The sequence below is a fragment of the Zonotrichia albicollis genome, chromosome 5 (assembly GCF_047830755.1).
Source record: "Zonotrichia albicollis isolate bZonAlb1 chromosome 5, bZonAlb1.hap1, whole genome shotgun sequence".
NCBI lineage: Eukaryota > Metazoa > Chordata > Aves > Passeriformes > Passerellidae > Zonotrichia > Zonotrichia albicollis.
In genome coordinates, this window is record NC_133823.1 from 37,797,260 (window position 1) to 37,810,794 (window position 13,535).

The 13,535-nt window shown below is 42.2% G+C and overlaps 1 protein-coding gene across 6 annotated transcripts in view; it reads right to left on the bottom strand.

Annotated features, from left to right (window-relative positions):
- The window catches only part of IRF2 (interferon regulatory factor 2), a 39,376-nt gene that overhangs the window by 5,182 nt on the left and 20,659 nt on the right, over positions 1 to 13,535 (bottom strand). For all 6 annotated transcript variants that reach the window (XM_074541376.1, XM_005483836.4, XM_074541377.1 and 3 more), the window contains 5 exons: positions 11,957 to 12,056; positions 11,170 to 11,346; positions 9,158 to 9,204; positions 5,556 to 5,667; positions 2,552 to 2,716 (listed from right to left, as the gene is read on the bottom strand). In XM_074541376.1, the coding sequence (XP_074397477.1) occupies positions 2,552 to 2,716; positions 5,556 to 5,667; positions 9,158 to 9,204; positions 11,170 to 11,346; positions 11,957 to 12,056 (601 nt within the window). The remainder of the gene's footprint in view (positions 1 to 2,551; positions 2,717 to 5,555; positions 5,668 to 9,157; positions 9,205 to 11,169; positions 11,347 to 11,956; positions 12,057 to 13,535) is intronic.

The window sequence follows — 13,535 nt, forward strand, 5'->3', positions numbered from 1 at the left end:
CCTCTTGCTCAAAGCAGGGCCAGCTACAGGACTAGATTGGACTGCTTGGGGCCTTATTCCTACAGGTCTTGAAAACCTCTGAGGATGGAGGCAGCACAATCTTTCTGGGTATCCTGCTCCACTGCCTGACTGTCCTTGTGGTGAAACAGGTGATACTTGTTCTTATATTCAGCTGGACCATATTTTTTGTTTCAATTTAGCCTGCTGTTTCTCATCCTATTACCATGCACTGCTGTGAAGACCCTGGCTCTGCCTTCTCAGGAACATTCCTGCAGTAGAGGCAGCTGCTATGAAGTCCTCAAAACCATCTCTTCTCCAGGCTGAGCAAGCCCCAGTCCCTCTGTCTTCTCACAGAGTGAGAGGCCATACCCTGCATAGCCCTTCTCTGCATTGCTCCAGTTTGTTTGTAAGTTTCTTGGACAGGGGAGCTCAAGACTGGATGCAGTACTTTTAGTGAAACCAGCGTGGAGTAGAGGAGGATAATCACTTCCCTAACCTACTGGCCATGCTCCTGAAAACTGGTGCCTTTCTCTGTGCCTGAGGTGCTCTGGTGTCTGGCACTCAGCTCACTGCCTACCCACCTTTCTGCAGAGCTACTCTCCATACCATCAGCCCCTGCTATTGCTGTAAACATCTCTTCCTTCCAATGCACAGGACTCCACATGTGCCATTGCTCAATTTCATAAGGTTTCTGCTGACCCATTCCTGCAATCTCTCCAGGACTCTCTGGATGATGGCTCTGCCCTCAAACAAACTCGTGCACCCTATTTGGTGTCACCTGTGAAGCTCACAAACATGTCTCCAACATATCTTCTGCTCATTGATATATTAAATAAGACTTTCCCCAGGACAGACCCTTGCAGTACTTCACTTCTTACTGGCCTCTAGCTACAGTAGTCAGGATCATCAAGAGCTGCCTGGAAATGCCTCAAAAGCATGCCAGTGACATGAAACTCTTATCTGAGTTTTGGGCTAGCAGGTCCAGGTATAAGTTAAGACAACTGAAGGCCACCAAGGTACTAAGACAGCGTAAGGGGATAGCAGAAGTACTTCAATCTTTTTCCTTATGCAGGCTGATTGCAATGACCTAAGAGCAGGTAGGTCATGATTTGCTCATGTCAAGGTGGTCACCAGACCACCCTTCTCTATTATTGCAGTCCAAGAAACCACCATGACTTCCAAACCAAGACAGTGACTTCTGTCTGCATTTCAAGAATTTACATCCTGTAGCAGAAGATAAAAGATTGCATCATTGTCATGTTTGCAGAGATGGAAAAGTTTTCCAAGACGCATTTGTAAAGAGGAAAGATGTTTCAAAGGCCCTTGTCTCCCTCCTGCTAATAAATTTAGGCACTCTTCTATCTCACTGCCTTATACTTTACAAAGGTCTTCTAAATGTTTTCATCATTGCAGACTAAACACATTGGAAAGCATAATTGTTTATCAACATATGTGAGACTAACAGTGGACACATTCCAAAGGAACATCATACAATTCACTAGGGCCCAAAGATAAAAATTACTAAATACATACTTTATAAAAATGTGTCTAGAAGGAATTTCAGCCTAATAAGTCAAAGGCAAAACCATGTGTAAAATAATAAAATGCATGGAGAACTATTTATACTTAAATTTGCCTTAAAAGGTGACATTTGTGTTTCTACCCAGTCTCCTAAGGCTTGCAAATTAGCACCACGTTAAAACAGACAGGACAGTTTGGATCTGAAACCTTTTTACTTTCAAATGTGGCTTTGTCACATTTGTTTTTTTCACATTCCTATGAAATAAGATTTATATGATTATGGGAACTCTACATAGCATGTCCACACATACATTTGTGTCTGTTCACCCCTAGAAACTTCTGAACACACTGTTAGACTTGGATAAGGGATAAATGAGTGCCAAAGACTTCCTAACAGTTATAAGAAAATAAGGGGCCAGATGAAAAGGGAAACCATAACCACCCTCACAGGGAGTAGGGGGAAGCCTGTTATCTCATCCTCTTTTTAGGTATCAGAGAATCCAGATGGCAGGCAGACGTTGGAAGCCAGATGTCCACAGCTCTGCTGCTTGAAAGATCACTTGTTATCAGTCACTGCATGGCTCTTCTAGTCTGCAGCAACACAAACCCACTCCCCCCAGGCCCTCAGCTCCATATCTGCATATACACCATCAGTGCAGCCCTTAGCACTGCACACTGTGCTAGACACTGAGTAAACAGAGAGCAAAAAAGACCTTTGATCTTTAGTAAAGCAGGGGGCATGTCATTTGTACCAAAAATCCCCCTTTAAAAGATCTCTGCATTATACCTAATGCTCTTTTTCCATTACTCACAAGCAAAAACCTGCAGCTCACATTTCCAAACTGAGATCTGTCGTTTCCCAAGGAAATAGGCAGAGGACTGTGCATTTTTGAGTTTCATTAACAATTCAGAAGGCAGGTAGGTACACATTTCTGAATCTTCGTTAGCTAGCCTGGAAGAGCCCTCTTTCCCCCAGGGTCTTCCCAACATTTCCAGAAAAAGGAGTGTAAAGAAACACCAAGATGCTTACCTGCATAGGATGAGACAGGGGAGATCTGTAGAGGGTACAGCTGGCTCATGCTGAGGGGCTGTTCATCACTTTCTGTTGTCACCTCTACCACCTGACAAACATCGGGAGGGTTGGCAACTATCACCTGTTCCTCACTGCTGCCATCAAGGTGTGGCTGTCCTACAACTTGGGATTAGAAACAAAAAAATTGATTACTGATAACATCTCAACTCTGTTGAACGTCTAAGAGCCTGCTTGGTATCTGAGTCTTCAACAGTCTCAGCACTTTTTTCCATGCCCACCACCTGCTTTCAGGGGATATAAGTTTCAGTGAGAGTTCTAAAGGAAATCTGTGATCCTCAACAAGCAAGCTGTAAACCATGGTCTCTGAATGCTCTAAGGTAAACTTTACAACAGAAGACCAGAACCAGCATGTGAAAACCTTGCCATGGGGTCAAGCAAAACACTGTGGGACTCTGATGTACATATGACGTGAATCTATGGTAAATTTCTGCTCCAGTTAGATGGCTGCTGTCACTGACCCTCACAATGCTATCGATGGTATGCAGAAAACAAATTTGTACCTGCAATCCCCACAGTTTGTGACAGAAAGCTACAGTTTGGTTAGTTATTAACTGAGGGGTTTCCTATTCCCCCAGGCACATGATATTTAAGACCAAAAGAGCACATGAAATTTAATATCAAAGGAGTGTTACTTATTTCTACAAAGTGAAGCAACCATGGATGCTTTCCAAGTGTCCTGAAATGCTTTGCAGATATTAGTTGTTCTACACTATAACCTTTTGCAAAAGGTTGACAAACCAAGGTACCAAGAAGTTACCGAGCAAAGCAAAAGTATGGTAAAAGCCAGAATCCCATTTGTCTGAAGCTGCTTGACAGAATTTCCTGTCTTGTACAACTCCTCCTTTAATCCCAGCTCTATGAACACATGACAAATGCATTAATCCAGCACAGAACTGAAAGCCAACGAGTTAGATCAGAAGAATGCACAGGGATGGAGCCATCTCAGAGGATGGCTAACCTGAAACCATGGTTACCCAAGAGAAAGACTATAGATATTCTTTCACTGAACATAAAGCTTCACAAGGAACAAAAGGCTAAATTCTGTACAAACACAACACTGTGTTGTTCAAACAGTCCATTTTTTTTCTTGACCCATGAGGGGAAAAACACGTAGGCAATGAAATACAACAGATCTTGCAAGTTTTCAGTTAAGTAAACTGAATATACTAATTATTAAATTTGAAAAAGTCAAAAGATAGCATCTGTTCCTTGATGAACTGAGATAAATAAACATGAATGCACATGTTTATACACACAATCTGCTACGGCATTCTATCTTTAGACAGGGCTTTTTGAAAAAGAAAAGTGACAGGTAATTTTCCCAGGGAAAAGCTGCATATTAGTTTGCTTTGTGAAGTGCCAGGTTACCACTGGAAAATCTTCAAAACTTAGATGTGTATTTTAAGAAACAAAGCCAGCATAAAGAAAATTACATACATACTGGATAGAGTTTTTAAAAGTTGATAATTACAATTAGTATAATTATGTTTCAGATATTTTGTTTCACCTTTATTTCCCCTTTCCTGGTTCTGAAACAATCAGCTTTTATTGAGTGTGGTGAGAGTGGTGCAAGAGCACACACAGTTAATTTTTATCTGGGAGAGACTGATATTGCGCAAGCCACTCAGGGAATGAGCAGGCCATCTGCACTGTTTTATCTCTTTCCTCAATACCTGACAAATTCTTACCCACCCTGAGAGATAAAATGCACAGCAAAAACTACTGCTCACTTGAGAAATATGCCACAGTTTCCAGTGAGCTGCACCTATGGCAGAAACTCTGCAGGTGCTGTTTGCCTTTCATCCACTCTGGCTGATTTCCTGTCTTTCTGCAGAACAATTCTATTTTACCTTTTCCTCTCTGTTTACATTAAAATCCTTCCTGCAATCCTAAATAACAGCTTCTTTCTCCAGTCTGGATAAGCAGCACACCTCACATCTCAATAATCAAACAACACTGGGTGACAGTTTCCTACCTGATCCTCAGTCAGCGAACAGGAAGCACTAATAGCACTATGGTGCTACTCCTTCAAGCTACGAGCATGTTCTAATACTCTTACAAAGCAACAGCTGCTTAAATGAACTGCCATAAAGAGAGCAAAACTACTCACAAACTCCTCAGCCACACAAGTACTTCAGGGGAATGACTATGCAAAGCCCTGTGACCTAAGAAATGGGGATCAAAAATAGTCACTGCACATGATTTCTGCCGTCTTTCCAAGCAGAATACTAACATATTTGTCATATTTAAAAATGGAATTCTAGACAAAATGGTATGCGGGTCATACTGTTAGGAGCTCTTGCTGCAATGACAACCTCGGCCAAAAAAGAGCTGTCAAAAGCCCGGTCCAATTATTCTACTGAGGACCAATTATTCACATGCTGAGATGACAGCTAATTTCTAATGTACTGGTTTCTAAATGCAGCCTTTGATGATCCTTTTTGTTAGCTCAGTGGTGTTAAGAACTATCTCTGCTACTGAGGTGTCAGTGAAAAGAACCAAGTTTCTACATTTTGCCTGCTGGTTTGAACACCCAAATAAAATGGTATTCTATACAAACGTCTGCTTTAAGCAATGGGAAACTGCCATCTGATTGCAATTTAACTTCCATGTGACATTGCTTACAGCCTCTTCATGGCTCAGGACTATCTTGTGGGATAAGTCCCCACCATGAGAAGCCAGCTAAGAGTGCCTGGAAGTGCTTTACTCTCAAGGGAACCCTCCCAGTGGCACAGTACTGCTCACTGTCTCTGCAAATGGTGGGGCTGGCCTGCAACCACAATCTTGCATGGCCTAGGCTGCTGAGAAATGGGTCTACCTGACTGCAACTGTGGCATTCCCTGAAGTGCAAAATGCTGATGGAAAGATAAGTCTGGCAGAGGAGAAGAGTTTTTGAAGTCATCTGTGTGCTTAGTATGTAAAAAAGCATAGGGGTACTTACCTACAAAGTTCACTGTACTGTCAACTTCATTTTTTATACTGGAGGACAGGAAATAGTCAGAAGTGACAGCATTTAGCCCATTCATCCCAAAAGATGATTCAACTGGCTCTTGCTGGAAGGAAAACAGTACAGTTGGGTCAGGACTACTTTATTTTAGGACATAGCTTATCTCTTTGTTCTGAGATGGTAATAAATCCCATCACTTCTGCCTGCCATATACCCCCTGCTCTCTGCAGGACACTGACTTAGAACAAACATTTCTTTGAGGAGAAGACTGGGACTAATTCATTTCCAAATCTTGTGCTTTGAAAGGAAAGCTATTTTTAATCTTCAAATTTAGAGTAAGCCCTCAGAGAGCAAGGAAGCAGCAAGCTATTTACTACAAGAGATTAACATTTGAAACAAACAAGGAAGAAACATTGCTTTAAAACAGTACTCTATTTAATATTCATCCTCAGTCCCTTCCAAATATGCTCTCTTTGCACTCTCTAAAAGGAAGTCTTAGTTTCTGTACAGCAATTATTAAATTCTAGCCTTAATTTTTCTCTACAGCAAGCCTGAAAGCAAACCAAAGTGTTTACACTAAATACAGCCTTTTAGATCACATCATAAACATTACCACAGGGCAACAGCATTTGAAAAACACCACCTGTTCTACACAGACTGAGTTTTTTCCACAAGATGCCTCTCTGTAAGCCTGATACACTCAAGTGGGAATCTAAAAAAAATCCCTTCAGGGTAGACACCAAAAAATTAATTCCATTAACTCAGGATTTCTTTAAAAGGATTATTCTACATGTGCAACTTCCTCCCCACTATTGACTCTCTCACAGGTTTATTGTTTACAATGTCTAAAGTCTTCTGTTCTTACTCTACCAGCCCTGCAAGGCTGCAAGTTGTGCCCTGCTTGCTGAGGACTCACAGAGAGGACTCACAGAGCTGTCCACACCGTGCTCATTTTCACTGCTCTAAAGCATTTCAGCAAAGGCAGGCAAAGGTAAGCCTCAGGACCTGCAGTGCCAGCCCATCCCAGTACTGCTGAACTGTTATCCTTGGGACAAAATACTGGGGGCACTGTGGCAGGTTTTTTCCTGGATGTCACATGCTGTGATGGTGATCTACTCAAAAAGAATGGTCACTTCCACACAAGCACCTCCCCCGACACTAAAGCAAGGCAAACAGCACCCTGTCACAGCATTCTTGGCACATCAGAAAGGTGGAGAGTTAAATGTTAATGGCAACTAGGTCTTTGATGAGATGCACCAGTTCTGCTGCCCTACAGGTCAAAGACTTGGAGAGCTTGAAAAGATAAAATTAGCTGCTACTGATCCATTGAGGGTCACAACTGCAAAGATAGGTTAGGGCTGCACTCTGGAGCCCTGAGTATCTGGTGCTGTTTGCTTTAATTCACAGCAAACTCAGCAGCCCCCATGGAAACACTGTGCAGGCAGCACTTGCTCAACTTTACTGAGGCTTGATTACTGACAAGTTTATTTAGTAGCCCCTTTCAAGCTTCAGAAACAAATATGCATCTTAGAACTCAGATGATGGTGCCAGATCCACAAAGAGATGTGGATACTGGCACAGTTGGTGTTAAATCACCTAAATTTTGAGTGTTCAGATGTCTACCCTAAGCCAAATGCATGGAGAAAGCTGTCACTAGTATTTTAAAAATAACTCTCAATGTGGAACTGCATGGTCTAAAGGATACATCTAGGATAAAGTAGAAATTAAGCCTCAGTTCAGTTCTTTGTTTCAAAAGAGACTGGTTTTATCTGGGCTGCTCTGACATTTCCGTTTCCTTCCCATTATCGAGAAATCATTTTAAAAGAATTTAATGAATTGCAATGACAGACTCTGTTTGCCCAAAAGCCTGGTGACAGGAGATCTGCCTGTGGGGCAGGAGATTTGGTTGCCCCTTTGCTAAGGTGGAGCAGGGATTTGGTAAGGCCCAACACTCTCACAGGCACAGGGATAAGCAGTGACTGCCCTGAGCACCATGCTCAAGCTCAGCCGACCAGCAATTTCTGTGGGTGCCCACAGGGTCCAGCAGTGGCAACAATGGGAAGCTCACTGCAAGGCTCTTGCTATGCTGAAGTCCCTTTGCAGATCTGTGCTCAGATTCTCAGCTTCTCCCTCTGCTGCTATCACCCCACTGCAGTTACCAGGCAAAGTGTGGAGTAACCTCCCACTGGGCTTCACTAAAAAAAATTTCAGGGTAACTGTAAGGCATTCAATTCAAAACATACAACTTGGATCTCAGGAATTCTCATCACCAAGCAAAGCAATTATAAGAAGCTTTCATGCTCAGAAATGTGCATTTGCTTTAATTCACCTACTACCCTTCTTCACTACAAGAGCCTTCAACATCCACCAGTCAGCCTAAGAGTGGCTGAGTACAGGAAGAGCACCTCCTCAAATCCAAACTAGCCACTGCACAATTCTGTCAGAATGGGGGGACAGGAATACTACCTGGCTCCAGCTCAGAGCACAAGAACTAGCAGGAGGTATCACAGGTAGGTGGGTGTATGTGCTGGCACACTGCTCTGCTCTGACCAAAGCAGTTTTACTGCCTCCCTCTGAACATCAATCAGCTACCATCAGAGTCACTTGATAACAAGCACATGTGGCTGTAAGAGCCACACAGGAACAGGACAGTTACAAAGTGGTTCTTTTATGACAATTTAAAAGTCATAGCATTCTGACCTGTAAGTGCACAAGTCACAACTGCTGTGGCAGCACCTGCTGTAAAAACCCTTTCAGTGGAGGACTTTTCCCCACATTTCTGAGCTCACATGGCCCAGACAATCTCCTGGCCAGAGCCTGCAGAGCCTGAACCCAGGCATGGGTGGCACAGCCCTTCACAGGTGAGCAGCAGGGGACCAAGCTGCCCTTGCACTGTAGACACAGCTGCTACACACAGCCCAAGGACACCAATTTTACTGAAAGCTGAGAGTCTGAAATCTCTGAGATTTGCTTTCTGTTAAAAATTTGAAGGTGGGCTAGCTCCTGCTGCTGTGTAATACTGACCACCTTTCAGAGGCCCTTGGCAGAGGTGTGAAAGCTAGGAAACACCATGCCTCACAAGGAGGGCAGACATCAGTCTGGGCCCACGCTCAGCACGAGCAGAAATCTCAGGCTGCAGCTGAAGAGCTTTACAGCTGAGGCCTTCTAACTGACAAAACATGAGCACAAGATGCAGCTCTGACCCTTGCCTAAATGAAAATGCATTTCCAGTGCTTTACACACAGAAATTAATTGCTCCAAAAGGTAGCTCTATTGTTCAGAAGCATTCCTTCCCTAATTACTGTATTTCTCCTTACAGAGACAAACAAATGGCAAATGTATTGCTGAGACTGCCAGTTTTCCAACCTCCAGGCATTGTAACACAAGGGCTGTATCCATTGATGACGTAAGTGACGGCTTTAACAGCCTTCACATTTCAAAAAAAACAGCCCCAAACATCCCGGGTAACTGTAGTTACTTAACCAAACCACAAGCATTTGCAAGTACCCACCACAATATACTGTTGGGGCTGTTAAAAAATATCTGCAACAGATTGTATTCACAAGCTCTTGCACCATTAAACAGACACTTCTTACCTTAATCTGTTTGAATTTGTCATCCTTCTCAGATTTCGTCTTTTTTCCTGCAACAACAGAAGGGAGATTTCATAAAGTCCTGTGTGCCATGAGTTATCCTTCACACTTTCTATATTCACCAACAAATAGCCCCAAAATGAGCCTCAAAATAGCAGGACTTCCTAGTTAAGGGAGAACACATTTTGCCTAATTTTACCCTTCTCTTAAGGCCTGGGCAGCAAAAAATTCACCTCGAATTGCTGGTTTTGTGTTTCTTTTTTAAAAGGCTACAAAAGAGAACCACTATGGGGCCAAGGAAAGCAACCGCAGTCAAAAAATCAAAGTGAAAATATGGAAGAATGACAAATTAAAACACAAGACCTGTTTAAAAAGGGGGGGGGAGAAAAATATTCTTAAAGGGAAGAAAAATCAAAATATATGCCTCATCACATTTCTGATGCTCTCTCTGTAGCTACAGGAAAAGGGAGATTGTTAATTGATTTAATGTGAAAAGAGATCACAATAAACTTCAACCAATATTTTTGTAAATAGTTGCAACCTGGTAAGGAAATACAATTCATGCAAGAGTGGTGTATGCAATCATGATGGGCTTGGGAATCCCAAAAACCATACTGCATGTGACCTTCACAAAATGTCATGCACCTTGGCAGACCCTAGTGCTGCTCCCCCTGCTCTGATCTGATGCAGAAGCTCAGACTTGCTGGTGCAAGCTCAGCTGTGCCCCAGTGTCAGCACAGACGTGTCCCAGGAGCTTCTCCCATCTCTACTACATGATACCACAGGCAATTAGAAATGTTTGCAGCCAGATTCTTTTGCTCCCACAAATGTTTAGCCACATGACACAAAAAAGGGCATGTGAAAATACATGTGAGGTCCAAACTATCTCAGGGTTTTACAGTAACTGGACTTTCTGCAGAATCTTCTCCTGCTACAGCCCCCGTTCCCAGAATCTCAGCTTTAAAGATGAACTTCTGTAGCTCCTTCAGGAATCTACTGCCAAGAGACATGTTATGGTCCAGGGGAATGTGTTTAAACATATAAAATACACTATTGACAAGAGACTGGAAACAGTTTCAAGATTAATGTTCTACCTTTTGCACATTGATCTTCCTTTCACAGAATGATTCTGCCCCAAAAATGCCATGGTTCATAATTTCCAGTCACACTGACTTTAAACTGAAAATCTGCCTTTCACTTCTCAATCTAAGGAAGTAGCAAACTGTAGCTACAGGTGAACTGAATTGGAATTTAGACGAACACCTTGTGTCTGGTTTGCAGGTTATCTTTTAATCCAAAATTCTAGACAACAGAGGATACCAGAGGACTAAGGAAATCATTGTTCTACTGCATAAACTAGTAAGGAAGCCATATGAAAGCTAATGAGACCTAAATCAAGCAGCAATATTTCTACTTTGAAAGAAACCAAATACTCATGAAATTGACCTGGTGGTTAGGCCTTCTCCTGGCAGGCAGGCGATTTAATTCCTAAATTTGGGGATTCAGATGATTTCCCATTTCACCATTATTGTGCTCTGTGGGTTGGTTTTCCATGGTCTTTGTAACTAACAATGTGGTTTCGTGGTTTAGTGCTCTGAGTGTACTGCTCTGAAGACAGAGCCAGTTTAATTGTACCCTTGCTTGAAAAAAGATACCAAAATGTCTGCCACCATATTCTGAATGACCCCTACTGAGTTCAATGTGTTGAGCTCTAATCCACTCTAATCACATTCCTTGACTGAAGGAGACCCAGGACTAAATTCTGAACACAACTCCAGCAGCTTTAACAGACAAATATCAACAGCTTGGGGGTATCACATCTCATTGATCCTCTCTTCTGAATGCAGCCCATTTTTCATACAGGTGTTCCTAAGTTCCAGTCATTTCCCAGCCAGCCAGGGCACCATGTGCAGCTTGCATTGGTGGCTTGTTGCATACTGAGCTACCTGCAGTAGGTGTTTTTCTCAACACAATGCCCTCAAGAGCATTTCATGTTGAGAAGCTCTCCCCTGTACCTTTTTTGGAAGGTCTTTCAGATAAGGGCAGCATCCGGTACACCCTGAAGGCATTGTTTCCTTTCTTTATGCTTTTGTCCTTCACTTCTTCTATGTCAGGCAGGGAGTTCATAGCGCAGCGGAAGTTTGCCTTCCATGTCTTTGGATCAGGTTTATCTACTCCTGACTGATATTTCCCTGAGCAAGAAAAGAAAAGTTAGGCACATATGACATGTGATTCAAGATTTGAGGCAAATTAATAACAGCACAGGTTAGCTTCAAGGTATCAGCCTTTGGTTCCCATGGCAAGCATTCTAACAATAGCTGAGGTTGCAAGAGAGTGCTGTGATCTCATTCTCATGCACATTTCTAGAACAGATGATGAATGGTTTGTGCTCAAGAAAGACCCAGGGCATTGCAGATCTGATGTGACTCCATAACAACATGGAAAAGCTTGCACAGCATTTACCTTTATTATATCAGGTTCAAATCCATAGAAAGGCATAAAAAGCCTAAGGGCCTATGTCTACAAAGTGCTGACTGTGCTCTACTCCTGACAGTTTTGAACCCAATTGCTAACATTTAAATCAATTAAGCTTTACTGTGTTCCTCAATGCAAATGAGTTATGGCACTTCAATTAAGCTAGAGAGTATCATAGGCCTTGAAAAAACACTTAGCCTCCCACAAATCTGGAAACTTAAGTTCACTCTCTGTGTTAGTAAAAGCAAAGACAAGAAAGAAGGAAAATGTAACTTTAAAAGGGAAAACAATGTGAAAATCTGTCCTGTAAAAAGAGAGTTCCAATACCTGTGTGAATTGCCCAGTTTCTAAATAAGGGAGCATCTTTTTCAACATCCCAACCATGTCTTGCGGCATGCATCCAGGGAATCTGAAAAATCTTCTTCTCCTGGAAGGGAAAACAAACAGGAAATGCCAACACTGACAGACTTGAGGAATCTTCTGATGATTTTAAGTCACTAATTTATAAGCACAGTTTCAGCATCTCCAAGTGTTTTGCTCTCTTCTAGTATCACTGAAATCAGCAGGAAAATATCCACTGGCATCACCAAAGCAGAACAGAGTCCAAGTGTATGAAATACTCAGAAGCCACTCCATGGAAGACGAGCCTGGCAGCTTTCCGAGCTGACACATGGAACAAACATGCAGTGCTACATATTTCTAAGCTTTCATACAAAGGGTAGTTTTGTCAGCACAGACACTTTTATGGTTAGCAAAAATAGATCTGAAACAAAACAAGCATAGGAACAGAGCAAAATCAAGGATTTAGAATTCAGCCAATAAATACTAGTATGGTAAAGAAAAGAGATCTTGCAAATTTGTATGCCAAGAAAAAGAATATATCAGCAGTAGACATCTCTCCAGTGAGGATAAAAAAAACAGACATTCATGTGAAGTGACACTCATGAAGAAGTGCATTGAAGATACCTAAACACAGTTCAGAAACTTTAGACCAAAGAAAATTGCACTTAAAGAAATGCAAAGGAAAGTTTTTTAAAAATTTGGTTTTTTAACACACAGCTAAATCAGGGCATGCCTTACATGGTGTCAGTATAATCATTCCTCAAGGATCATGGAAGATCCCTGGCAACTATTAAAGATGATAGTTTTAGCATGTAGCTCCAGCTCTGGGGGCCCAGTGATTTTCAGAGCTTGAATAACGTGTTTCCTACACTCCTTCCACAAGCACTTAGCACACAGGATACTGGGCCAGAAGGATGCTGGATCAGATGTGCTTTTATGTCAGACAACATGGTAATGAATTCCTTTGTCCTGGCTGCTTCAGAACTCTTCACGCTGTTTTCTGCAAAGCCATACAAACTGAGCTTTTTCCACAACACTTGTTTTTTCCTCCCCTGTTGGGAAGAATACTTATCTGGCTTCATATGCAGACATCTTGCACTATAAACTGTCACTGCAGGTTCACATCCAATTATCAGTCTCTGAAGAGAAAAGTACTTCCAGGGCAAAATGCACCCTCCTCCTGCAGCAGCCACCTGAGCTATGCTGCCTGAATTTCACCCTAAAAGAACTTATTTCTCTCTACTGACTGCATACAACTCTAGACAGGCAGCTCTTACTTAAATGACTGCATTGCAGATATCTGGCTGGGTGAGATGAATCCTTCACCCTTTCCCCTTCCCCCAACAACCACTTTTCTTTCCTGACTGTCTGGTTAATATTTCACTCATGCCAAGGCTAGGTTTATTTCCCTTCCTTCCATGTGATCTTTTCTTCTTCTGAGCCTGCCTCTTGTCCTTCAACTCGTCTTTAATCCTTTCTGTCATATTTGCTTGTTCAGAATTTCATTTTTCCCTTCTTGCTTGGCTTCATCTTTAATTTGGTGCAAACAATTACTTAACATGTT